General features: G+C 45.4%; 2 protein-coding genes and 1 long non-coding RNA gene across 10 annotated transcripts in view; 1 reads left to right on the top strand and 2 right to left on the bottom strand.

The window, feature by feature from the left end:
- LOC147371588 (uncharacterized) overlaps positions 1-12,424 on the top strand; it is a 59,653-nt gene extending 47,229 nt beyond the window's left edge. For 2 of the 4 annotated variants that reach the window (XR_015163647.1, XR_015163646.1), the window contains exon 3: positions 12,269-12,424. This is a non-coding gene — a long non-coding RNA (uncharacterized LOC147371588). Of the gene's footprint in view, positions 1-2,027; positions 2,940-12,268 lie in introns of those variants that run through there. The other 2 variants (XR_015163648.1, XR_015163645.1) reach the window with 1 other exon arrangement.
- On the bottom strand, positions 364-21,885 carry CELA1 (chymotrypsin like elastase 1). The gene is made up of 9 exons (XM_086399390.1): positions 21,599-21,885; positions 15,212-15,353; positions 14,524-14,606; positions 13,448-13,548; positions 12,420-12,545; positions 11,111-11,247; positions 9,513-9,658; positions 1,278-1,427; positions 364-517 (listed from the first exon to the last, which is right to left on the bottom strand). Exons 2-9 carry the CDS (start codon positions 15,249-15,251, stop codon positions 500-502), a joined length of 801 nt encoding a protein of 266 aa, XP_086255516.1. The 5' UTR covers positions 15,252-15,353; positions 21,599-21,885; the 3' UTR covers positions 364-499.
- Positions 21,881-24,261, bottom strand: part of GALNT6 (polypeptide N-acetylgalactosaminyltransferase 6) — a 38,382-nt gene continuing 36,001 nt past the window's right edge. For all 5 annotated transcript variants that reach the window (XM_086399380.1, XM_086399381.1, XM_086399383.1 and 2 more), the window contains one exon: positions 21,881-23,520. In XM_086399380.1, the coding sequence (XP_086255506.1) occupies positions 23,407-23,520 (114 nt within the window). In that variant the 3' untranslated portion in view covers positions 21,881-23,406. The remainder of the gene's footprint in view (positions 23,521-24,261) is intronic.

Raw genomic sequence — 24,261 nt, 5'->3', positions numbered from 1 at the left:
ATCTCTAATGTATCCCCACAGTTGCCATGACTCAGAACTTTGGGGTGAGCCCTGTTCTAGGCACTGACGGGAGAACCAAAAGAAGGCTGAGCCCCCAATCTACCTGGGAGAGTCAGGGCACATTTTGTCATTCTGGAACATTTTTAAAGCCCTCTGTGCCTCTGAATATAGCAAATATGTGTGGGAGAAGGGGCAGACAGGCAGATTAACAGATGGGTAGATCCTTCAATTGGCTTAGTTTGTGAACTGACAGGGATGGCAGCAAATGGAAGAACCAGCCCAGAAATCTGGTGAAATCCAACTCAGGCCCTATAACTGCCTTTCCCCTAGAAGGCTTAATTACAAATAAAAAGACACAGGGTATTACATATATTCGATTTTATTTGCTTTTCCACATCTGGCTCAATAGTCTCTTAGACTGGTTTTTTCTTTGATGGCCTCAAGTTCTGCTGTCAATCCCAGAACCATCTTGGGAATACCACTGGACTCAGGAAGATGTTCAGTTGCTGGCAATGGCCTGAAGGAAAAACCGGTTATATCCAGTCAGCAACTTCTGCTCACCTCCTTTCTTTTTTCTTCAGGGCTCCTAGTTGAGTATGGCCCTGTACTGGGTTTATGGGGAGTTGTGAGGGTGGGAGGCAGGAAGAAGTTTTTAACTGGTCCAGGACAATTCAATGCTATAAGCACATACTCAGAACATAGTGGCAGACCTTGAACTGGTTGTAAGTCAAGGTTCATGCCACAAGACTCCAGAATGTGTTTGGAGGCTGGAGGGCACAGGTGGGATGGTGTGAGGCTCCACCACCAGGTCAGTGTAGGTACATTCTCACCTAGCCCTCAACCATTGTTTAAGGTGGTAAAACCTCTTGCCAAATGGTAGAGCAAATTCTCATGATGCCCTTAGAAAGAACTGGTGGGGGAGAATGTTAGTGCGTATTCCCTTGCCTGGAGTGTGCAGGCCTTTCTGAAGCCATTTTCCCCTTGGCCTTGACTTGGACAGCCCTGATAGGCACCTGGTTCAGGTCTGCTGTTGCCACCACCTTACTCTAAGTAGTAAACAAGATGGTGAAGCCTGCTTAGTAGGTATGTGAAGAGGAACTCAGGATGGCAACACTATCAGGGGAAAGTTCACTAGAGGGGAAGGGAAAGGGGTAAATAACTATTTGAAGGCGATGAGGAAGATGATGGCTTCTCCTGCCCAACTTTTGCTCCCCACCCCAGTCAATGCGTGAATCTCCAGGTGACTGTATTTCATCCCATCATTTGAGAGGACTCACATTATTTATCCAAGAGATGTAAGCAGAGACCCGGGTGAAGACTGTGGGCTTCTTGGCGACATTACAGCCCAGGCTGGATACAAAGCTGGTCACACCGTGGACAGCATACTGGCCATTCACCAAGCAGTGAAGGGGGCCTCCAGAATCACCCTGTGGGGAAGAGAAGCAGAGTCCTAAAACTCCAGATCTTTGGATCTTTGGGCCTTTGTTTCTGCTTACACCCTATCCACCCACATCTCTGTTTATAAATCCCGTACTGTATAAAAGCTCCAGTTGAAATCCCTACTTCCTTCGCATCCCCACTTTCTAAACAATTATAGTACTTCTTCCTTTCTTCTGCAGCCCATATGTCATGTTCTGCCTTGTGTTTTGGTTTCATAATTTGTTTCTAACTCCCACGCTTATCTGTGAGCTTCTTGAGACAGGAACTACATCTTGCTGATATTTTCCACTCTACAATGCTAGCCTAGAACTTTGAATGTCTTAAGTTCAATAGCTATTACTGACTTAAATTGAACCTACGGTAGGGGAAATAGGGTGTTCTAATGATTTATCTACCCCCAGCATTCAGACCAATGGGTCTAATTGTTCAGCATTTAGATAACAGGGTAGGTAGTCAAAACATGTTAAGCTAAACTGAGGTAAGGAGAAGAGAAAGTGATGTATTGGGTAGTGGTTACTTGCTTGGGCTCAGAATCAGGAGAATCTGAGTTTACAGATTATGACCTTGATACTCTTTTTCTTACTCAGTTCCCAGATGTCAGTTCTGTGATTCTAGACGTAAAATTGGAAGCTATTTCATTGAAGAATCTGACCAGCACAAGAGGGAAGACTTTGAGGTACTATCATTAGAAGTCCTCCAATGAACCGGCCTAGCCAGATCACCTGACAAAGCAGTTCCCTATAGATGAACCCCATCTATGGCCAGAGGTACCTATCAGCTTGCCACTGTCCTACTCTGAAATAAGAGCAGATGGTCAGGGATGACCAAACATCTGAAGAAAGTGTTAGTTGCTCAGTCGTGTCTGACTCTTTGCGACCCCATGGACTGTAGCCCTCCAGGCTCCTCTGTTCATGAGATTCTTCAGGCAAGAATACTGGAGTGGGTTGCCATTTCCTTCTCCAGGGGATCTTCCCGACCCAGGCATTGAACCCGGGTCTCCTGCATTGCAGGCAGACTCTTTACCATCTGAGTCACCAGGGAAGAAAGCCTCAATATAAAAATAAAGATCCTGAGTGAAGTAAGTCAGACACAGAAAGACAAATATCATATGATATCACTTATATGTGGACTCTAGAACAGAAGTAGAGTCACAGATGTAGAAAACAAACTTATGATTATCAGGGGAGAGAGAAATGGGCGGGGAGGGAAAAATAGGGAGATTGGGATTGACGTGTATACAGTACTATATGTAAAACAGGTAATTAATAAGAACCTACTGTACAGCACAGGGAACTTCTATTCAATATTCTGTAATGGCCCATGTGGGAAAAGAATGAAAAAAAAAGTGAATATATGTATAACTGATTCTACTTTGTGTATACCTAAAACTCACACAACATTGTATATTACCTATACTCCAATAAAATTTTTTTTTAAAAATTTAAAAAATAAAGATCAAAATAAAGAGAAAGAAATAAACAAAAAATGAAGACAACCAAGATTATGCAGGGAGAAGACTATAAACAATAAAACTATATAAGTATTATATCCATGATATAAGAAGAGCAAGCTATTAGAGCATTCAGAAAACAAAAAGCCTTTGGAAACATGAATATGATAGTAGAAATGAAATATTAGGCTAGGAGATAAAGTAGACAAACTATATAGAGAGAAAATAAGAAAATAGGAGACCCAGTTTAGGAGGTGGATTGTGAGTAACAGGAATTCTAGAAACAAAAAATGAAAACGGAGGGGAGGAAATCATCAATAAATAAACATTTTCAGAACCAAAGGTCTGGAGTTTCCAGGATGAAAAAACTCACTAACTATCCCTCAAAATGAATGCAAATAGACCCATACCAAGACACAGAACACTAGGTCAAGAGAAGATAAAATAGGTCAGTTATAAATTAGTGGAGAGTTTAAGGCTGAACTGGTGATGAGTTGAGTATGTTGTTAGTTGTTGTTTGGTCAATAAGTCTCATCCAACTCTTTGTGACCCCATGGACTGCAGCACTCCAGACTTCCCTGTCCTTCACTATCTCCCAAAGTTTGCTCAAACTCATGTCAATTGAGTTAGTGATGCCATCCAACCATCTCATCCTCTGTCGTCTCCTTCTCCTTCTGCCCTCAGTCTTTCCCAGCATCAGGGTCTTTTCCATTGAGTCAGCTCTTCTCATCAGGTGGCCAGAGTATAGGAGTTTCAGCTTCAGCATCAGTCCTTCCAGTGAATATTCAGGGTTGGTTTCCTTTAGGACTGACTGGTTTGATCTCTTTGCTGTCCAAGGGACTCTCAAGTCTTCTCCAGCACCACAATTCAAAAGCATCATTTCTTTGGTGCTCAGCCTTCTTTATTGTCCAATTTTCACATCTGTGTGACTACGGCAAAAGCCACAGCTTTGACAATATGGACCTTTGTCAGCAAAGTAATGCCTCTGCTTTTTAATATGCCATCTAGGTTTGTCAGAGCTTTTCTTCCAAGGAGCAAGCGTCTTTTGATTTCATGGCTGCAGTTACCGTCTACAGTGATTTTTAAGCACAAGAAAATAAAAACTGCCAGTTTCCATTTTCTCCCCATCTATTTGCCATGAGTATATATTATGCAAATTTTAAAAGACAATTATTAACTCTAGGGAAAACAAAATTATTCAGGGAATAGCATTTTACATAATTATAATAAATACTAAATGTTAATTTAACTGAAATTATTTTGGGATCTTGGGGTGGGGATCAGAAAAATTCATGCTTGAAGGGCAAGTATAAATGTGTAAAGGAAGAGAAGTTCCATATCTTGCATTATGCCTGAAGTGAAAAATTAAGTAGCAATATAAGTATATGCTTTTAGAGAGCTGGAGGTAGACATAAAAGAAATCAACTCAAGAGTTAAAAGTAGTCCCCTCTAGGGAGGGAGAACTTGTAGAAGAAACACATGACTGTTCTTTCCCACTATCAAGCCTCAGAGTTTTATTTGCCACCTTAAACAAGGTAATCATTCAATGAAAAAAAAAAAAAAAGAAGAACTAGGGAAAGAGACCAAAAGTTCAAATTGGGGCTAATTTTTTTTTTTTAAGGAAGTAGCTGTACCCCACCCTCACTATGTTTGGGAAAAGAAGATGGTTATTCTTTTTATAAAAAGAAAGATGTATATTCCTTTAGGTTATTGTACTCAATACAAAACAGTTTAAATATCTTCCACCTAAATTCTTATAGGGATTTGAGAGTATTTCTAAACTAGAGGAATGGAAGGTAATTGAATTGTGTACCGTATTACTGTCTTATGCTAATTGACCTGAAAAGAAACAAAAGCTCTGTAGTGAAGGAGGATATGGCTGAGGATTTTAGGGCAGAAGGAAGAGCTGGGAGAGAGCTCAATGGGAGTGGTTGGATTGCCGTGAGAGGCGTTTAGTGAATCCCCTCTGAGGAGATTGGCTGGGGACACAGAAATCTGAAAGCCCCAAAACCAAGACACAGTATTTGGGAAGTTCCAGTGGGAAGAGACTGTGGAGACACAACGGCCTCAGAGACTGATTTGCAGTGTCAGCCAGAAGGAAAGTACTCTAGTTTTTCAGAGTTCAAGACTTTGAGAGCAAACAGGGGAAAGTGAATTAAACTCAGAAAGGTTAAACCTTAAGAGGTTATTGGTGAGGCTGGCTGGTGAGGAACTGGAAGAATTTGACTTATGTGTTTGTCTTCATTGATTTATTTATTCATTTGGCTGCACTGGGTCTTAGTTGTGACATGTGGAATCTAGTTCTCTGACCAAGGATCGAACCCAGAGCCCCCTGTATTCAGAGCGCTGAGCCTTAGCCACTAAACCACCAGGGAAGTCCCACATCTTTTTTTTACCCTAACTTGCAGGTAGGGTTCCCAGGATACAGGACTTTTAGATGTGGACAAAAAAAAATGTTGCCTGCTGTGTCAGTACATGAAGTGTTGCCTGCTATTCTGGGAAACAATGAATGTTGCCCACTATCAAACCACCTGCCCCTGCAGCCACTCTCCACATCCTGAAGGGATTTCAAGATGGAGAAAAATGATACTGACCCTAGATAGTTACAATGAATATCAAAGGGCTGGTTTCTGTGAGCCCAGACTCTTGCATCTTCCCAGACAGGGAAAAGCACTGAAACCATTCACTTGAGATGTCTGTTTCTTGTTATTAGCAGTAATCTTTGATGGCTAACTGTTTTTTTTTTTTTTTTTTTTCCCCAGCAAAAATTCTAACATCCCCTGGCTCCTTCCTTACCTCTTTGAAACTGTTCCTCTGAGCTGTCTGAAAGGGTGTCTTCCAGGCTATAGTCCTCAGTAGGTTCATCGACCAAAACAAAACTCTTAACTTGTAAGTTGTGTAGTTTCGGGCTTTTTTTCAGCTGACCTTGGGGAAGTCCTGGGAAAACTGGGATGAGTTGGTCACCTTACTTTCATAGTACTAAGTGCTCACCAAAAAAACCTTTAATTTTTGATTCTACTATTTCAGCCAGCCTACCAGTCTCCTTCTGGCTTCTCTTCCTCCTCCACCCAGCTTAGAGCTTGCATTTGATCTGAAATACTTTTATGTTTCAATAATGCATGAAAACCCAGCCCTGAACTAATCCATTGCCTACAACTAGATCCTTGAATGGAGTGAATAATTTACCCATATGATTATTGCATGGTCTCTAACCTCAGCCTGTCAGCAACATCATGGAGGCCAGTCTTTCTCCATTCATCTTAATCCAAATCCATCCAACCCTTTTACCCCTTCATTTTTCCACATTTGACTCCTAGTTCATGAGTAAATAGAAGCAATTACAGAACACCCACCAAATTTCAGCTACTCAGCCTGCACATTATTTCATATCCACGCATGTTTCTGTGTCCCTCTTCTATTCAAAGCCAGCTCCACCTGTGTTCTTGGTTCATCTCTTCCTTCCCCTCTGGGATCTTGCTGTGCTGTGCTGTGCTTAGTCGCTCAGTCATGTCCGACTCTTTGCAACTCCATGGACTGTAGCCCTCCAGGCTCCTCTGTCCATGGGGATTCTCTAGACAAGAATACTAGAGTGGGTTGCCATGCCCTCCTCCAGGGTATCTTCCCAGCCCAGGGATCGAATCCCTGTCTCCTGCATTGTAGGCAGATTCTTTATCAGCTGAGCTACCCCTGGGGGAGCCCCTGGGGTCTTGCATCATCCATTTATTCCCTCTCTCTGACTCTACAGGATCCTTTCCTCTCTGCCCAGAAATACACTCAATTTTCTTCAATCTTAAAAGATGCACCCGCTCCATGACTTTCATCCTCCTGAAAGCCACCAGACTTTTAAATTCCTCTTTCATCCAAGATTCTTGAAAGAGTATTCTATGTTTCTTGCTATTTCTTAGTGCCTCTTCATGCCTTACCTTTCAATCAAGCTTCCGTCCTCATCACTCCACTGAAACTGTTCTGGCCGTAGTTACCAGTGATCTGTCAACTGCCAAAGAAGCTACTTTCAGTTATGCTCTGTGGCTCCTGGCTTCACTGTAGGCTATGTGATGACCTGTCAGTATTTCCTGAGAGTTTGTAAACCTCTTATTACTATGGTTTTCTCTTACTTCTTAGATCCTTACGGATCCTTTGTCCTCCACCTAGCCCTGAAGCACTCAAATATTCCTGTTATCACAGTTCTTCCCCAACTCACTGTTTAATTTTTTTTTTTCCCTCATTCTACCACTTTTCCCTGAGGGAAGTGGGGAGTAGAGGGTGGGAGAGTTTGAGGAATCTCATTTCCTGTTGAGCTTATCTCTAGCCCAGTTTTCTCTTCCAGGCTCTACTTTCTTTATATCTGGTTTCTTACCAGTTAAACTATAGCTGAATGTCCCACTGAGATCTCAGACTCAATTTGTCCAGAACCATATTCATCACTTTCCCTCCCAAATCCTAGAAATCTTGTCTCATTGGACGCTGCAAACCCCTCCCCCAAATCACTTAACTGAGATGCCTGGAAGTCACTCCTGATCCTCCACCTCCCTCCTTTCCACTGCGCTAACTTGGACCCTCAGATTTCTTGCCTAGATAATTGAAACAGTCTCCTAAGCAGTCTCCCTGCTAATTTTTCCCTCTTCAAATACATGCTTACCTTGTCATCAGAGAGTGCTTTTAAAAGGCAAATCTCCTCATGCTGTTCTCTTGTTTAAAACTCTTGAAGGGTTTCCCAGTGTCTAAGATAAAGTGCATGTCCCAAGCATGCTATTTGAATGAAGGCCCAAGTCCTGTGGACTTCCCTGGTGGCTCAGACGGTAAAGCGTCTGTCTACAGTGCAGGAGACCTGGGTTCAATCCCTGGGGTTGGGAAGACCCCCTGGAGAAGGAAATGGCAATCCACTCCAGTACTATTGCCTGGAAAATCCCATGGACAGAGGAGCGTGGTAGGCTACAGTCCATGGGGTCGCAGAGTTGGACACAACTGAGTGACTTCACTTTCACTTTCTTTCACTTTCCAAGTCCTGTGGCTCCTACCTGTCTCTAGTGTCATCTCCTGACATTCCCTAGAATGGTAATAGTTTAAGTTGTAGCCCAGAGGTCAGCACATTTTTTTTGTAAAGAGCCAAAAAGTAAGTATCTCAGGCTTTGCAGGTCCTACAGTCTCTCTCCCAACTGTTCAACCCCATGAATGCAGCCATAAACAATGTCATGAACAAGTATAACTGCATTCCAAGGAAACCTTCTTTTTAAAACAAACATTGAAATTTTATATTTTTCATGTGTCATAACATATTCTTCCTTTTTAAATTTTTTCCCAACCATTAAAAAAAAATATAAAAAACATTCTTAGCTCACAGGCCACACAAAAAACAGAGGCAGCAAGTTAGGTGCTGGAGACTGTGAGCCCTGACCGCTGCTCTAGCTCTAGGGAATGCCTTATAATTCTGTGTGTTCTAGGTTCTTAGCCTATGTCTCTCTTCAGGTTCTCTCTCTCTGAATATTTTTTCCTCTTTTTTCTTGCCTGGCTTTCTGTTTAACCTTCATGACTCACTATGAACTCTAGCTTCTCGGGGAAGGCAAGTCTTTTCTGACACCAACAGGTAGAGAGGGGAGTATCTGGTTTTTGGATTCCTGTATCACCTTTAGGCATGTCTTTATTATAACACTTAGCCACACTGTAGACGTTCTGTCCTATGTCTCTCCATTCCTCCACTAGATTGTGTTTATATTCATCTTTGTATCTTTAGTATTTTTAATACAGATGAATCAAACACAGTGCCTAGCATTTAGCAGATAATCAAGAACTTTTATTGGACTGCAGTACCAAATCTGTAAGATGGTGTATTGCTGATTGATCTTGTGTAAATAGAAGATGATTCATACATATATATAATTTTATAATAGTTTATATATATTCTATTATAAAGCTATTTAGTGTACTTTCCCCTACCGTATTCACCTGTATATATATTGCTATCAATACTACTGGGTCAAAAGGGTGGTGGTAGAGGAGCTATAAGAAAAATTAGGGGACTTCCCTGGTGGTCCAATGGCTAAGACTCTGCACTCCCAATATAGGGGGCCTGGGTTTGATCCCTGGTCAGGGAACTAGATCCCACATACTGCAACTGGGAGTTCACACGCCACAACTAAAGATCCCAGACAGAAGATCTCACGTGTTACAACTAAGACCTGGTTCAGTCAAATAAATAAACAGAATATTAAAAAAAAAAGAAAGAAAGAAAAATTGGGGTTGATGGGAGGGAAGCTACCTTATACACAGTCACAACCACCAATCCAGGCCTAGCCTTACTGCAGCCATTAAAAATCTAAGGCACAAATAACTTCTAAAGAACACTCACATATACCAACACAAATGTTAGGCCACATGCAAACTTTTGAGGTGGGGGCATCAGGCAGGCAAGATGAATTTTAAGGTTCCTTTCAACTTTGAGATTCCTGGAATACAGACTTACCAGCACAGAATAATTCTCATCCAGACACTAGACTAGAAAGTTGAGTCTCTATATATGGGTGGGAGTAGGTATGGAATAGGAGGTGAGGAAAAGGTAGGGGGTGAGAGGCAGAGAGGAGAGGGAGCTGGGGTGAGACTTCTGACACTCTGAGCCTGTGTTCACCTGGCATCCAGCACGAACTCCGTCTCCTCCAGCGCACACCATGGTGGTCTTCACAGTGGAGCCCCAGTAGGAGGAGCTGGAGCAGGTGGCGTAGTCCACGGAGGGCAGGTAAGCCTGCTGCAGGGTCTGGGCCAGCTGCCCATTGGCTGAACAGCACACACAACTTTAGAGGTCAGCCCCAGATGCTGTGCAGGGAAAACCTTCCACACCTGGCCAAACTTTCCCAAGCTCTCATGAAAGCTGAAGTCAGGGTAAGCTCCTTTTCTCTGCCATGTCATAGACTGTCCTCTTGTTTCTCTTTAGGTGAAAGGTACAGGCACCTTTCTTGACTAGTAGTCCCATATTCCAAACCACTAACTCATGACTACTTTAGTTAAGTAACTGCTAAGTTGGTTCAGTCGTGTCCGACTCTGTGCAACCCCATAGACGGCAGCCCACCAGGCCCCGCAGTCCCTGGGATTCTCTAGGCAAGAACACTGGAGTGGGTTGCCATTTCCTCCTCCAATGCATGAAAGTGAAAAGTGAAAGTGAAGTCGCTCAGTCGTGTCCGACTCTTAGCGACCCCATGGACTGCAGCCTATCAGGCTCCTCCGTCCATGGGATTTTCCAGGCAAGAGTACTGGAATGGGGTGCCACTAGAATGGTCTTTTTGTTAATAACTCATCTGTCTGTCCTGCTTCCTTACACCATAAACCCCATGGAGTAGAACTGGAACTGTGTAGCCTTCTTTCCATTTCTTAAGAGCTTAGTGCAGTTTTCCTTTATCTGATTTTTTTTTTTTCTTTTTGGATCCTTACAACAACACTTTCATGTTATATACAGATCGGGAGATTGAACCACAATGACATTAAGTGAACCGAGAGCAAAGCTGGCTTAGAAGCATGTCTGTCTCAGCCCCAGGTTTTCCCACTAGACTGTTGCTCACAGCAAGACCTCGCCTCTCCTGCAGAGCTCAGATCCTGCCCAGTGGCTCTCAGCCTTCTGCACCAGGCCTGCTGTCTCTACCCTTGTTAACCATCTCTGCTCATAGCCCCTCCCACCTTTCTGTGTCATCCAGTGACTTTCCCTTCTAGTAATCCTCCCTGATTGACCAGAAGAGGGCTGAGGCCGCCCCTGCCTTGACTTCTTTGGACCTGCAACCACCCCTGGCTCTTTCGCTCCAACCCACAGCCCAGTGATTTGTCTATGGGGGTAGCATGATGCTGTAGTGACCACCAAAGTGGGAGCCAAAATACCTGCGTTCTGGCCCCAGCTAACCAGGTACTAACTAGTCACTAACTAGTCATGTGATCTGGAACAGTCTTTACTTTCTTTGGGCCTCAGTTTCCTCGTATATAAAATGAGAGGCTAGTAAAAAATACTCTCTGAGATAAGGCCTTATTTTTTTTGTTGCTAAGAGTCTGTGAATCTCTGAATTGACTGTTGCATGGCTTGTTCTTAGGTTGATTTCACGCACCAGTTATTTTATCTCTGGTGGTTCCTCTGGTTCCTGGCCTCCGGCTCTGAACACTTAGGACCACAAAACTAGGGCTGCAGAAGCTCAGCCAGCTAATCAGTATCCATGTGGGGGATGGATGGTGCCAGTGCAGGCAACTTACTCTTAGTCCTGCCCCAGCCTGTGATGTAGCAGGGCGTGTTGTTAGCCAGGATGGTTCCCGACTGTGGCAGAACACCCAGCTGGACATAGCTGTTGAGGGTAGCACTCTGGGCCAGGCGCAGCACGGCGATGTCGTAACTGTGGGTGGAAAGGAGACTGCTTGCTGGCGGGACCGGAACTTCCTTCAGCTCAGCATAGGGACAAGCCCTCCCTAAGCCTTGTATCCCCACAGGATCGGAAACCAGTGACTTCGAAGAAGGAGGGGACTCGCCAAGCTTCAAACTTGAGGAATTGCGCATTTGGAGTCTAGGGTATTCTGTGTGTAACAGCAGCCCCTGCTGGTTAGGTCTTGGCATGGTCGCTAGTTCTTATTTGCAGCCCCGGGGAGTGAAGCTTAGAAAAGAGTGGAGGGCTGTGATCTTGGTAGTGGAGAAGAGTTCTCAAATGAGAAAGACATAAAATGCTTTGCAGATGTACCCCAGTTACTGGAGCCCATCCCCACTCCCACACTCTCTAGACTGGCCACCCTTTTAACTACTTCCTTTCCAAAAGTTTACAGCTTAGTCTTGCAGAAGTTTTCTTACTGTAAGATTCATTTTTAGGAAGTCCGTTTTTGCTAATGGTGGTGGTATAGTGGCTAAGTCGTGTCTGACTCTCACGACCCCATGGACTGTAGCTTGCCAGGCTCCTCTGTCCATGGGATTCTCCAGGCAAGAATACTGGAGTGGGTTGCCATTTCCTCCTCCAGGGGATCTTCGTTACCTGGGATGGAACCCAGGTTTCCTGCATTGCAGGCAGATTTTTTACCAACTGAGCTACAAGGAAAGCCCTTTGCTAATGGAGTCTATGCCATAAAATGAATAATAAATAACAATAGAAACAGGAACATTAAACTCTGCAGAGAAGGAGCTTCAGGGGATCCAATAATGCAGACCAGCCCAGATCAAACAAATCCCAAAGACCTTGAAATGTTCTCAAGTCCTAGTGTGTGCTCAGTCATGTCCAACTCTTTGCAACCCCATGGACTGTAGCTCATCAGGCTCCTCTGTCCATGGGATTTTCCAGGCAAGAATACTGGAGTGGGTTGCCATTTCCTCTTCCAGGGGATCTTGCTGACCCAGGGATCGAACCCACATCTCCTGTGTCTCCTGTATTGCAGGCAGATTCTTTACCACTTGAGACATTGGGAAAGCCTGCCAACATCTTAATTCTCAAAGTCCTCCTGGATGAATGTGAAGGAAGCCCAGACCCTGTGGCTGGGCAGCCAGCCCTCCACCTCCCAGCCCCGGGCCAGCGCCACCTTGCCCTACCCTGCAGCCACGTTGTTGCTGTTCCAGGATGGATGCACCACGATCTTCTGCACGCTGATGTACTGCTCGGTGCCATCATTCTGGCTCAGGTTGTGGTCTCCCAGCACCACACGGAAGGTCATTTGGCTGAAGGGAGAGAGGGAACCCCTGAATGAGCCTTTTCTTTCTCCTCTCAGAGAAAAGTTGGTAAGGCATCTTCCATCTCATTTTTAGGACAGGAACTCATCTTTTCTGGCCCCGGCAGAAGGAATATGGAAGACCCTGGGAGATGAAGAAATAACCAGCCCTCTCATCCCCAAGTTGCTAACTTGTGGAAGTGACAAAAAATACCATCAGCTTCATTTCCCCAATATACTAAGTTAAACATCAGAGGCTGAATATCTCATAACTTGGGAGAAGTGTGGTGGGCATAAATGAAAGACTGTCTCTCAGACCACAGGGGGATGTTGAGAGGTACATAAGCTTCTAGACCAAGAGTTCTTAAAACATGGTCCCTGGACCAGCAGCACCAGAACTTGGAAACTTGCTAGAAATGCCGATTATCAGGACTCAGCCTGGAGTTCTCTATCAGAAACTCTACTGGGTGGGGCCCAGCAATCTGTGCCTTGTAGGTGATTCTGATATATGCTCAAATTTAAGAACCATTGCTCAAGATAAAATATGAAAAAACGGTTACCGATCAGGCATTGACTAGGTACTTAAATATTTATCTACTTAATCCTCACAATAATTCTACAAAGTAGGTATTATTACCCCGTTTTCAAGATAAGAGAGTAAGAGCTTAGGGAGCTAAGTAAGCCATTCAAGTTCACTTAGCTAGAAGAAGGTGGGACTGGATTTGAACATGAACTTGTCTGATGCCAGGCTTTGAAAAGTGCATAGTTTGTAGTTTTCATCTCACTACCTCCCTACAGTCCCCCAAACACCTTCTTAAGTCTTGTCCTGAGTGCTCCAGGATACATATTCCTCTAGAAGGACCAGACTCTTCCCCTCCCAGGAGCTCAGAAAAGCTGGTTTGTTTTTCTCACCTATCCACACAGTGAGCCGCTGTCATCACCCACTTCTGTTTGATGAGGGTGCCTCCACAGGTGTGATACCAGGAACTTCCAGACTTGTACTGGAGGGAAATCTAGATGGGGAGAGAAGAAAAGAGGGATAGGTTGGTGTTTTTTAAAAAAACTTCGTCCCAAACCAAGATCTCCTTAAATTCCTGCCGTCCCTCAAAATATCCGCCAACTATCTGGGCTACACATACAGTGCATTTGGCATCGTTACACTAGGTTGTTGCAAAGGGCCAAGAACCCAGGTCCTTCTACCTCCATTGCCTCTTGGGAAGGAAATGTAGCCATGGAATTGCTCCATCACCTAATTCACAAGCCGAGGTCCCCAGAACTCCCCTCCAGTGTTTTCAAGATACACCCTGGCCCTTCATTCAGCAGATGCTTAGAAATGCCACTGGAACATTCGTTTTAATCAGTTCACGCCCCCTCCTTCGGTGGCTCTTATCACACAATAACTCTACTCCTGAAAATGGAGACTCAAACTTTTGTAAATTGGGTTTAATTCAGAATTAATTGCAGTGATTCCTCTCAAAGTATGGCTATTCACCAGTCAATTTGCCAGTTTTACACAATTAGAATTGCTTAAATCAAAGCAGAGCCCTATTTTGAAAGTGGAAACTCTTTAAATAGCCACATGAACAACGTGCTTTATTTGGGGGCAGGGTGTGTTCAAATGTGACACACACTGCATGGAGAGGGCTGTGTGTGTGTGTGTGTGAAAGTGTGTTGCATCTATGTGAGTCTGGCATACAGTCTTGCTAGTGTGGTCCAAGTGGTATCGCTGGGAGTGTACATGAGGTTTGTGTTTGTGTGTGTGCCTGGGAAAGTGAGTGTGGTTGGTGTTTTTGCATTTAGAGAAAAACTCCTTTTGCATTTAGAAAAACACTCCTAAGCCTGTTCCCATTCATCTTCAACATCTAGAATCCAAGCAGCTGGAGAACTTCCTGTAGATAAGGATATGCACACATATGCATAAGAGTGTGTGTCAGGGCACAAGCAACTCTTATTTCATTGGCAGTCTGGGGCTGTGAAGGAACACCCACCTGAGAGGGCCAAGAATTCTTTGAGACCGCAGTCCCTCCAACTACCCGGGCGTTGGTTTCTGGAAAGTCCTGGGTGCTGTGTCCTTTGTGGAGCAGAAGAAAAGTGAGTGATGACTAAGCGTGGGGTCAGCTCAGGGTGGGAGGGCGGGTGGCAGTTGTGCTTTGTCTGCAAACTCACAGTTCCTCCCTAGCAAATGAGGGGCCCAGCTGTGAGTTTTCTGGGTCCCTTTTGAAAGCAGGGAAGTCCAAGTGCCTTCTGCTTCCCCTACGTGTCCCCAGAACTCTGGCCCATTTCACACAGCCGCCAGGACCCAGTGGTCTCAGCCTCGCTCAGGGTCTCTACCCCTCGCCTCGCCCCCACCTGCCCACACACAGAGCTTTAGCTGGATTCCCCAGGGGGCGGGGACAGCAGTACACATGCCATGAGGCACCTGCTGAGGATGTCTTCCTGTCATCAGGGATGATGGGGAAGCTGGGGCCTGGAAGAGGCTCCTCTCTGCTTCAGGAACCTGTCAGCCAAGGGTTCCTGACATTTTCTATCACGAGCTCCAGGAGAGTAAAGTTTTTGCTAGACACACAGGCAGAGTCTCCTGCCTGCCCCAGGATAAGACCTGGGCTTAGTGAAAGCTTTCGGACCCTCCTGCTCTATCTCCCTCCCTACAGATCTCCGGCCAGATGATCCACTTACCATAAAGGACGAGAGAGGTGAACACCAGCAAGCGCAGCATGTTGCCAGCGAGTAGACCACTGCCCCCTTGCCATGAACCAAGCCCTCTTTATACTCCTTTTATCAGCAGCTTTGCTGACCTTCTTCCTGCCAACTGGCAGGGCTGTGGGTGAAAGGCAGGGAAAATCACAGGTGACATGGAAACACAAATGAAAAGATTTCTTTTCAGGTAAACTAATTTATCTATGATCAAAGACAGAACAAGGCCAGGGCTGAGTTAATCATCTCCTTTCAGTTGAAAAGCATCCAACAAACTCTTTACCAGAAATAAGATGGAAAGACAGGACTGGCTTTTCCTTTGGGGTGCTCCCCTCCTAACCTGCCACTGCCTCACTGCCCTCTGGGGCACTGTAAGTGCAGAGACCTACCCCGGGCACCAGAAGGTGGAGGCAAACAGGGCTGGAGGGTCAGCAGAAAGAAGGAAGAGACAGCAGCATCTCCCTGCCCAAAGAAGGAGATGGGTCATTCCCCCAGGACACAGACAGAGGCATAAATGCAGGGAGACAAAAGCAGAGTAGATGCAGTGGAGAGAATTATTATTTTTTCAAGAACAAGGTATACTTCCAAATGTTTATTACTCTTTTTTTTTTTTTAAAGGTGTGATTATGGTGGTGATGGTATCAAATTGCTAATGGTATTTATAAAGGTGTGACTGTGGTGGTGATGGTATCAAATTGCTAATGGTATTTAGTTTCCATTGGGTGTATTTTACTTTATGCATTTATTTTTCTCTCTGGCTGCCCCTTGGCATATGGAACTTTCTCAGCCAGTGATGGAATCTGTGCCTGCTCCAGTGGAGCAAGGCGTCTTAACCACTGGACCACCAGGGAAGTTCAGTGGAGAGACTTCTGATGGAGGATGGCATTAGGAAGCAGGTTAGGGGAAACTCATATGGATAGCAGATGAAATAACTCTCAGAGAAGGAGAGTATGGGGTGGGTGAGAAGAGAGAGCCTTCAGGATAGGAAGCTAGTCTTCCAGCTATGAGGGTGGAGGGCAGAGGATTGGGAGTTTCGGGGCAGGTGTATCCTGCAGGAGATGAGAGGCTCTGCCCATCAGAGTCAGGAGAGGAAGAAGGAGGGAGGTGCAGAGTGCCTGGTGGTGGGTGGCAAACTCTGGGTTGGGAGGTCCCTGAATGAGCACTGTGGGTGGAGCTGTGATTTAGGCAGAGAGAAGCCAGGAATGGTGCCACAGTGATGTGGCACAGAGGAAGCCACAATGGTGTGATCACTCACCTAGAGCCAGACATCCTGGAATGTGAAGTCAGGTGGGCCTTAGGAAGCATCACTACGAACAAAGCTAGTGGAGATGATGGAATTCCAGTTGAGCTATTTCAAACTCTAAAAGATGATGCTGTGAAAGTGCTGCACTCAATATGCCAGCAAATTTGGAAAACTCAGTAGCAGCCACAAGACTGAGAAAGGTCAGTTTTCATTCCAATCCCAAGGAACGGCAATGCCAAAGAATGTTCAAACTATCGCACAATTGCACTCATCTCACACACTAGCAAAGTAATGCTCAAAATTCTCCAAGCCAGCCTTCAACAGTACATGAACCGTGAACTTCCAGATGTTCAAGCTGGATTTAGAAAAGGCAGAGGAACCAGAGATCAAATTGCCAACATCCGTTGGATCATCGAAAAAGCAAGAGAGTTCCAGAAAAACATCTACTTCTGCTTTATTGACTATGCCAAAGCCTTTGACTGTGTGGATCACAACAAACTGTGGAAAATTCTTCAAGAGATGGGAATACCAGACCACCTGACCTGCCTCCTGAGAAATCTGTATGCAGGTCAGGAAGGAACAGTTAGAACTGGACATGGAACAACAGACTGATTCCAAATCGGGAAAGGAGTACGTCAAGGCTGTATATTGTCACCCTGCTTATTTAACTTATATGCAGAGTACATCATGTGAAATCCTGGGCTGGATGAAGCACAAGCTGGAATCAAGATTGCCAGGAGAAACATCAATAACCTCAGATACGCAGATGACACCACCGTTATGGCAGAAATCAAAGAAGAACTAAAGAGCCTCTTGATGAAAGTGAAAGAGGAGAGTGAAAAAGTTGGTTTAAAACTCAACATTCAGAAAACTAAGATCATGGCATCTGGTCCCATAACTTTGTGGCAGATAGATGGTTAAACAATGGAAACAGTGAGAGACTTTATTTTTGGGGGCTCCAAAATCACTGCAGCCATGAAATTAAAAGACACTTGCTCCTTGGAAGAAAAGCTATGACAAACCTAGACAGCATATTAAAAAGCAGAGACATTACTTTGCCAACAAAGGTCCGTCTAGTCAAGGCTTTGGTTTTTCCAGTAGTCAGGTATGGATGTGAGAGTTGGACCATAAAGAAAGCTGAGTGCTGAAGAATTGATGCTTTTGAACTGTGGTGTTGGGAGAAGACTCTTCAGAGTCCCTTGGACTGCAAGGAGATCCGACCAGCCCATCCTAAAGGAAATCAGTCCTGAATATTCATTGGAAGGACTGATGCTGAAGCTGAAACCCCATTACTTTGGCCACCTGATGCAAAGAGCTGACTCATTTGAAAAGACCCTGATGCTGGGAAAGATTGAAGGTGGGAGGAGAAGGGGATGACAGAGGATGAGATGGCTGGATGGTATCACTGACTCAATGGACCTGAGTTTGAGCAAGCTCCGAAAGTTGGTGATGGACAGGGAAGTCTGTTGTGCTGCAGTCCATGGGGTTGCAAAGAGTCGGACACGACTGAGAGATTGAACTGAACTGAACTGAACTGAAGCCAGGAAGGGGAGGGGGGATTGCACTAAGGGCTGCCTCTCCAGCCCGATCCCCCAGGATTCTAACCTAAAGCAGACTTGGACCCGGGGAAGAGGGCTGAGATGGCTGGGGAACCCTGCCCTCTTTTGTCATTCTCCTTCCACCTCCATGCCTCCTCTGGAGAGTAGGGAGATGGCTCTAGCCTCAGGATGAGGAGTCTAAGAGGAGGCTCGAGCCTCCTGAAGGTTACAAACTCCAAAGTGAGCCTTTGAGGGCAGGGTCAACATCACATCCATCTTTGTATTCTTTGGGAAAGCCTAATATGTATTTGTTTAAAGACTAGACTGTTGAGCATTGCACTTAATACCCTCAATACTGTTGCCTAATCTCACACTGAGCCTCATCTCTCACGCTGGTCAGACTCTTCATCCTGATTCTGAGGGTGAAGTGTGGAGGAAGGCTTGGCTTTCATTCTGAGGCTCTGCATTTTTTTCTGAGCAATGCTAGTTCCTTTTGAAATAAACAGAGCCACATAAATACATGTATAAAGATGTGGGTTCTAGTAAGTGCTGTACTTAGTCGCTCAGTCGTGTCCAACTCTTTGTGACCCCATGGACTGTAGCCCACCAGGTTCCTCTGTCCATAGGGATTCTCCAGATAAGAATACTGGTGTGGATTGCCATGCCCTCCTCCAGGGGATCTTCCCAACCCAGAGATCGAACCCAGGTCTCCTGCACTGCAGGCAGATTCTTTACCATCTGAGCCCATCAAGGAAGCCTGGGGTCTAGTACAGTTGTCACCAAATTTTGTGTAGTTTGTCATAAAATTTGTCACAAAATTGTGGAAAACCTAAATATTCATCAATAGAGGAAGATTAGATAAATTGGGTTTAATTATATTAAGGAATACTATCCAACTTTTACAAAGAATGAGTTAGGGACTTGCTGGTGGTCCAGTGTCTAAGACTCCATGCTCCCAGTGGAGAGGGCCTGGGCTTGATCCCTGGTTGGGGAACTAGATCCCACATGCCACAACTAAAGATCCTGCATGCTGCAAGGAAGATGGCAGATCCGTTGTGCTACAACTAAGACCCAGCACAGCCAAATAAATAAATATTTTTAAAAATGAAATAAAAAGAGTGAGTTAGACTTAAATGACATGATATGAAAAAATGCCCTTGGTATATATTAAATGAAGATAACAAGTTTCAAACAATATGGTACTCTGTGTGCGTGTATATTCATTGTTGTTGTTGTTTTTTGCCAAGTTGTATCCTACTGTTTGCAACCCCATGGAATGCAGCACACCAGGCTCCTTTGTCCTTCACTGTCTCCCAGGGCTTGCTCAAATTCATGTCCATTGAGTTGGTGATGTTATCTAACCATCTCATCCTCTGCTGCCCCCTTCTCCTTTTTAAAATACATACATATATTATTTATATATATTTGTTTTATATAGCGGGCTTCCTTGGTGTCTCAGATGGTGAAGAATCTGCCTGCAATGCAAGAGATCCAGGTTCAATCCCTGGGTTAGGAGGAGCCCCTGGAGAAAAGGAATGGCTACCCACATATATATTTATAAATATATATATATGGGTACAGAAGGTTTATACCTAGAAATTATTTAATTAATTTTTATAGAAAATATTACTTCTAGACAATGAATCAATAGGTATGGGAGCACTGTGATGATCTATTTCCCTCTTTTGTGTGTGTACTTTTTTTGGCTGTACACCTTGGCTTGCGAGATCTCAGTTCCCTGACCAGGGATTGATCCCCAGCCATGACAGTGAAAGCCTGGAATCCTAACCAGTAGACCACCAGGGATCTCCCCAGTTTCACTTTTAAAACACATTTTTCTGTGTTATTTGACTTATCTACAGTATTATTATTATTTTTGACTGCTCCTGGCAGCCTGCCAGATCTTAGTTCCCCAACCAGGTATCAAACCCATGTCCCCTGCATTGGAAGCTTGGAATCTTAACCATTGGACTACCAGGGAAGTCCCTTATTTTTGTAATTAAAACTAAGAAATATATTCTAGGACACTTATTCATTTTTGACAATGGCACACATTCTCTTCAAGTGGGAAATAGATCCCTAGAAGGGACCAGCCACTCAGTGCTAAGGTGAGAGGTTTCTGCAGCCAGGGGACAGTAGCACAGCACTAACCAGCATCAAGATTTTAAGCAGGATTTACGGTTTTAGTTTAGCCCTGAGAATGGCACTTTTGCCAACAAAGGTCCGTCTAGTCAAGGCTATGGTTTTTCCATTGGTCATGTATGGATGTGAGAGTTGGACTGTGAAGAAAGCTGAGCGCCGAAGAATTGATGCTTTTGAACTGTAGTGTTGGAGAAGACTCTTAAGAGTCCCTTGGACTGCAAGGAGATCCAACCAGTCCATCCTAAAGGAGATCAGTCCTGGGTGTTCATTGGAAGGACTGATGTTGAAGCTGAAACTCCAATAATTTGGCCACCTGATGCAGAGAGCTGACTCATTTGAAAAGACCCGGGACGACAGAGGATGAGATGGTTGGATGGCATCACCGACTCACTGGACATGAGTTTGGGTGAACTCTGGGAGTTGGTGATGGACAGGGAGGCCTGGCATGCTGCAGTTCAGTCCATGGGGTTGCAAAGAGTCAGACACGACTGGGAGACTGAACTGAACTGAAAATGGTCAGGGGGTGGATTTTAATAACACAGATGTGGGGAGAGGTCAAGGCCAGCCTGGGCTAAGGGCAGGCCACGACTCTGGTTTCTGAGCCCTTCCACCACCCCATTAGCTCCTTTCTCTCTTCTTGAGCACCTCTCTTCCTTGGTCCTCCCTTCACCCCCAAACCTGCTGCATCTCTCACTCCTGTGGGTTATCCTTAGCTGACTGCTCCTGGGTGAGGCTCTCCTGCTGTGGGGTTGGGGTGAGGAAACTGAGTGCTATGACAGGGCACCTTGGTTGGGCATGCATCATAAGATGGGGCTGCAGAGCTGCTGGCCGATGCTATAGAGAATATGAAGGATATCAAGATAAACGGCAGACAATCAGTGCCTGATAAATGTCTGGATGCTTAATGCAACCGAGAGTAGGGCTAAGATTGGAGTTAAGGACTAAGACTCCCTAGAGCTTACCAAACTTATTAGCATGGCGGTCAAACTCTTCTCAGTGGGGACCCCACCCATTGTCCTACACAGCTGACTCCCCCAGTAAACGCAGCAGGCACAGTGCCCGAGGCCCGTAATACTTCTTAGGCCCGCAAACGTGTCTCAGTCTCTACAATCACTCTGGACTATGTTCATCTTAATACCAATGCAGTTGTAAGAAATATAATTTAATATTTTTTAATGATGGCTCAAGTGCCTAGGGCTCATGAAAGCCAAAGTGTGGTCCTGACCTTCTGGCTTCTACCATCCACTGCGCCCTCACCCTGAGGTCTTCCTGGTTTCTGCATCCACTTGTACTGCTGTCCCTCTGCGACTTTTCTGACACGTGAGATCTTTCCTTACTGAGCTCTTCCTACCTGAGGATTCATCCTTTGAGGTCTAAGGTCAAATGTGAAGCCTCTTTGTGAGGCTTCCTTGATTTCCCTAAAGGAAAGGAACTGTTCTAACTCACCTAGTCCAGCTCTGAAAATCTCTAGTTTTGGTATGACTTGTTCACAGCGTTTTTCCCAGCTCGAGTGGGAGTTCCACAGGGGGAAGCCTCATATGTCCTCATGTCTGCCCATGCTTGACACAGTTGTGTAGGCCAGATTGAAACCTAGAGGATTTCTAGAGACAAGAGACAGTGGCTGAGAGAACTTTTCAGATGTGCGTGGTTCTTCACAACTCGAAGCAGCAGATCCTCCAAACAGATCAGCTAAGGGACAAGCCAGAAGAAGAGGAACCCAATGCCAGCTTCCTTCACCCATGCCATAAAACCTTTATTTCCATTGGGATCTATGTGCCATTCTCTTCTCTTGCTGGGAAAGAACTTTCCCCTTTCCCGGCTGCTGGCCACTCTTCTTTCTCTTTGGCTGGGCTACCCCATGGGACCTAGACTTCCTGAGTGGGAAGGAGAGGCAGCTGTGGTCCCATGGCACCCTCATGTGGTGATCCCCAAGATGACAGCTCGCTACTCAAAGTAGGAATCCCTCCTGGAAGCAATGAGTCCTCTTTCAGGCAGCTGGGGTTCTCTACTTCAGGCAAAGCGGCCATGTGTGGTGGGGTCCAACTTGCTTGGAGAAGAGCCGAGGTGCACAGCAGGCCTGCTCCACGTGGGGAGTTCACGCGAGAACAGCAGACCGGGCCAGTCACAAAGCCATGCTCCAGGCTACCCGTGAGCCCTGCTTCCTCAGACCTCCCAGGGATTCTGTTAGCCTTATCTGGGTCCTAGCCTCTGGGTTGCCATTACCTCCTTGTGTGGCCTAGGGCAAGTAACTTCTCTTATCTGGCTTTGGTTTCATAATATGAAAATGATAGGCTTGGATTAAAACAAGGATTTTTAAATTGTGCTTGCAGACCTTTGGAAAATCAGGGTCTGGTGGGCACTGCCCTCATCCCGCCTTCATTTTCATCCATGGCTAATTTCTTTGGAACTACATTATACGAGGAGCATTGAAAAAAAGTCTCTGGGACCTAAACCTGAGAAATCACCAGCTAGCTCCACAAGGTTTCTTTCAAAATGGACATCACAGGATTCCCAAATGTGGTCTCCCTCATGGTTACCTGGCTCCACTGTTCTAGGCTTTATGGAGACCAGTCAGCCAGAAAGGATCAGACTGGAGTGAAAAAAGAGTGGAGAGATGATGGCTAGTTGCTTAGTGTTCTCGTGGTGGGAGGAGCCTGGGTTCAAGGTTCACATTTGAGCCTCAGTTTCAGCTCCAGCCACGCACCAGCTGTGGAATACAGACCAGCTCCTTTACTTCTCTCTGCCTCAGTTTTCTTGTCTATAAAATGGGCACGGTGATTCCTGTCTTTCTCACAGGACTGTTGTGTACCTGTCAAGCACTGTCAAGGTGCTTCAGGTAAAAACAGCAAGGAAGACTTAGACCTCCAATTCCTCTGATAGACTCTATAGTTCAGTGGAAGCTGCAGGTGTCCTAGATGACCAGGGATCCAGGATGTGGCTGCAGAGGCGCTTTCCTTGAGTTTGGCATTGCTGCCCCGGGTCCTTCCCCAGCTGCCTCCTTTGCTTTGAAGGTCTGTTTCTTGGACAGAAGGAAAGCTCTAGGCCCCGTCTTATGTGTTCTAATGGTCTTGTCCACCAATGTGGAGGAAAGAAAACAGGCCCAATGTTGTTGCAAGGAGTAGGAAGGTTCTGCCTTGACTTCCATTGGGTTTGAAATCCATCTTTAAGGCTGACAGGGAAGCTGCTGGTCAGGTTCCCCCAGATTCTGTTTCCTGAGAAGCTTGTGGGAACTCCCACAGGGGGCGATCCAGGGCCTAAATGAAGAGCCAGTGCTGGTGGGGATCACTGGGGTTGCAGGTGGCCATGACTGGCTTTTTGTCTTTGGATGTCAGGCAGGTACCAGATCCTGAGTTCCTGATGAGTTGATCCTAAAAGATGACACAGCAAAACAAAGGGTCAATTTAGGCCTCAGACTTCTGATAGTACTGCCAGGGGGAATGAGATGAGGACAGTGAACCAAAGGGAAGGGAAATCCAGAAAGGCACAGGGCAGGTACTTCCGCATTCCTTTCCTTGGATGCCAGATACTCTGATGAGATGCATTCCTGTGCTGGGTGCCAATTCCCCACCTCCAGCTTTAGCATGAATAACTGCAACACAGGAAGGCAGGACCATGGGCTAACTGAAAAATGCTTTCAGGACAAAATGAAAATGAAAACTGCCTCCAGACGGCCAATCTCAAAGACCTGGGCCACTGCGGTCTACCCGCACTTTCTGCCTTTGATCATATTCAGACTACTCCCTTCGCTGTAGCCCCAAGGTTAGGCTCCTCTTTTCCTAAGCCCAGGACTAGGGATTGGGGTGGAGTGGGTGTGGAGGCTCATCGGAGGCTGCTAGTTTGAGCCCGATCCTGTAGAAGTTACATCATTCATCCCGAGGCAGGGCAGTGTAATGGAAAGAATCAGTGCTTTTGAGTCAGACTTATCTAGATCCCACCACTTCATGGGAAATAGATGGGGAAACAGTGGAAACAGTGTCAGACTTTATTTTGGGGGGCTCCAAAATCACTGCAGATGGTGATTGCAGCCTTGAAATTAAAAGATGCTTACTCCTTGGAAGGAAAGTTATGACCAAACTAGATAGCATATTCAAAAGCAGAGACATTACTTT

Source organism: Bos grunniens, chromosome 5, assembly GCF_055505025.1.
Source record: "Bos grunniens cultivar Pamir isolate PY7600 chromosome 5, Bosgru_T2T1.0, whole genome shotgun sequence".
Lineage (NCBI taxonomy): Eukaryota > Metazoa > Chordata > Mammalia > Artiodactyla > Bovidae > Bos > Bos grunniens.
The sequence above is the reverse complement of the archived record's forward strand: the minus strand, read 5'-3'. Positions and strand labels throughout refer to the sequence as shown.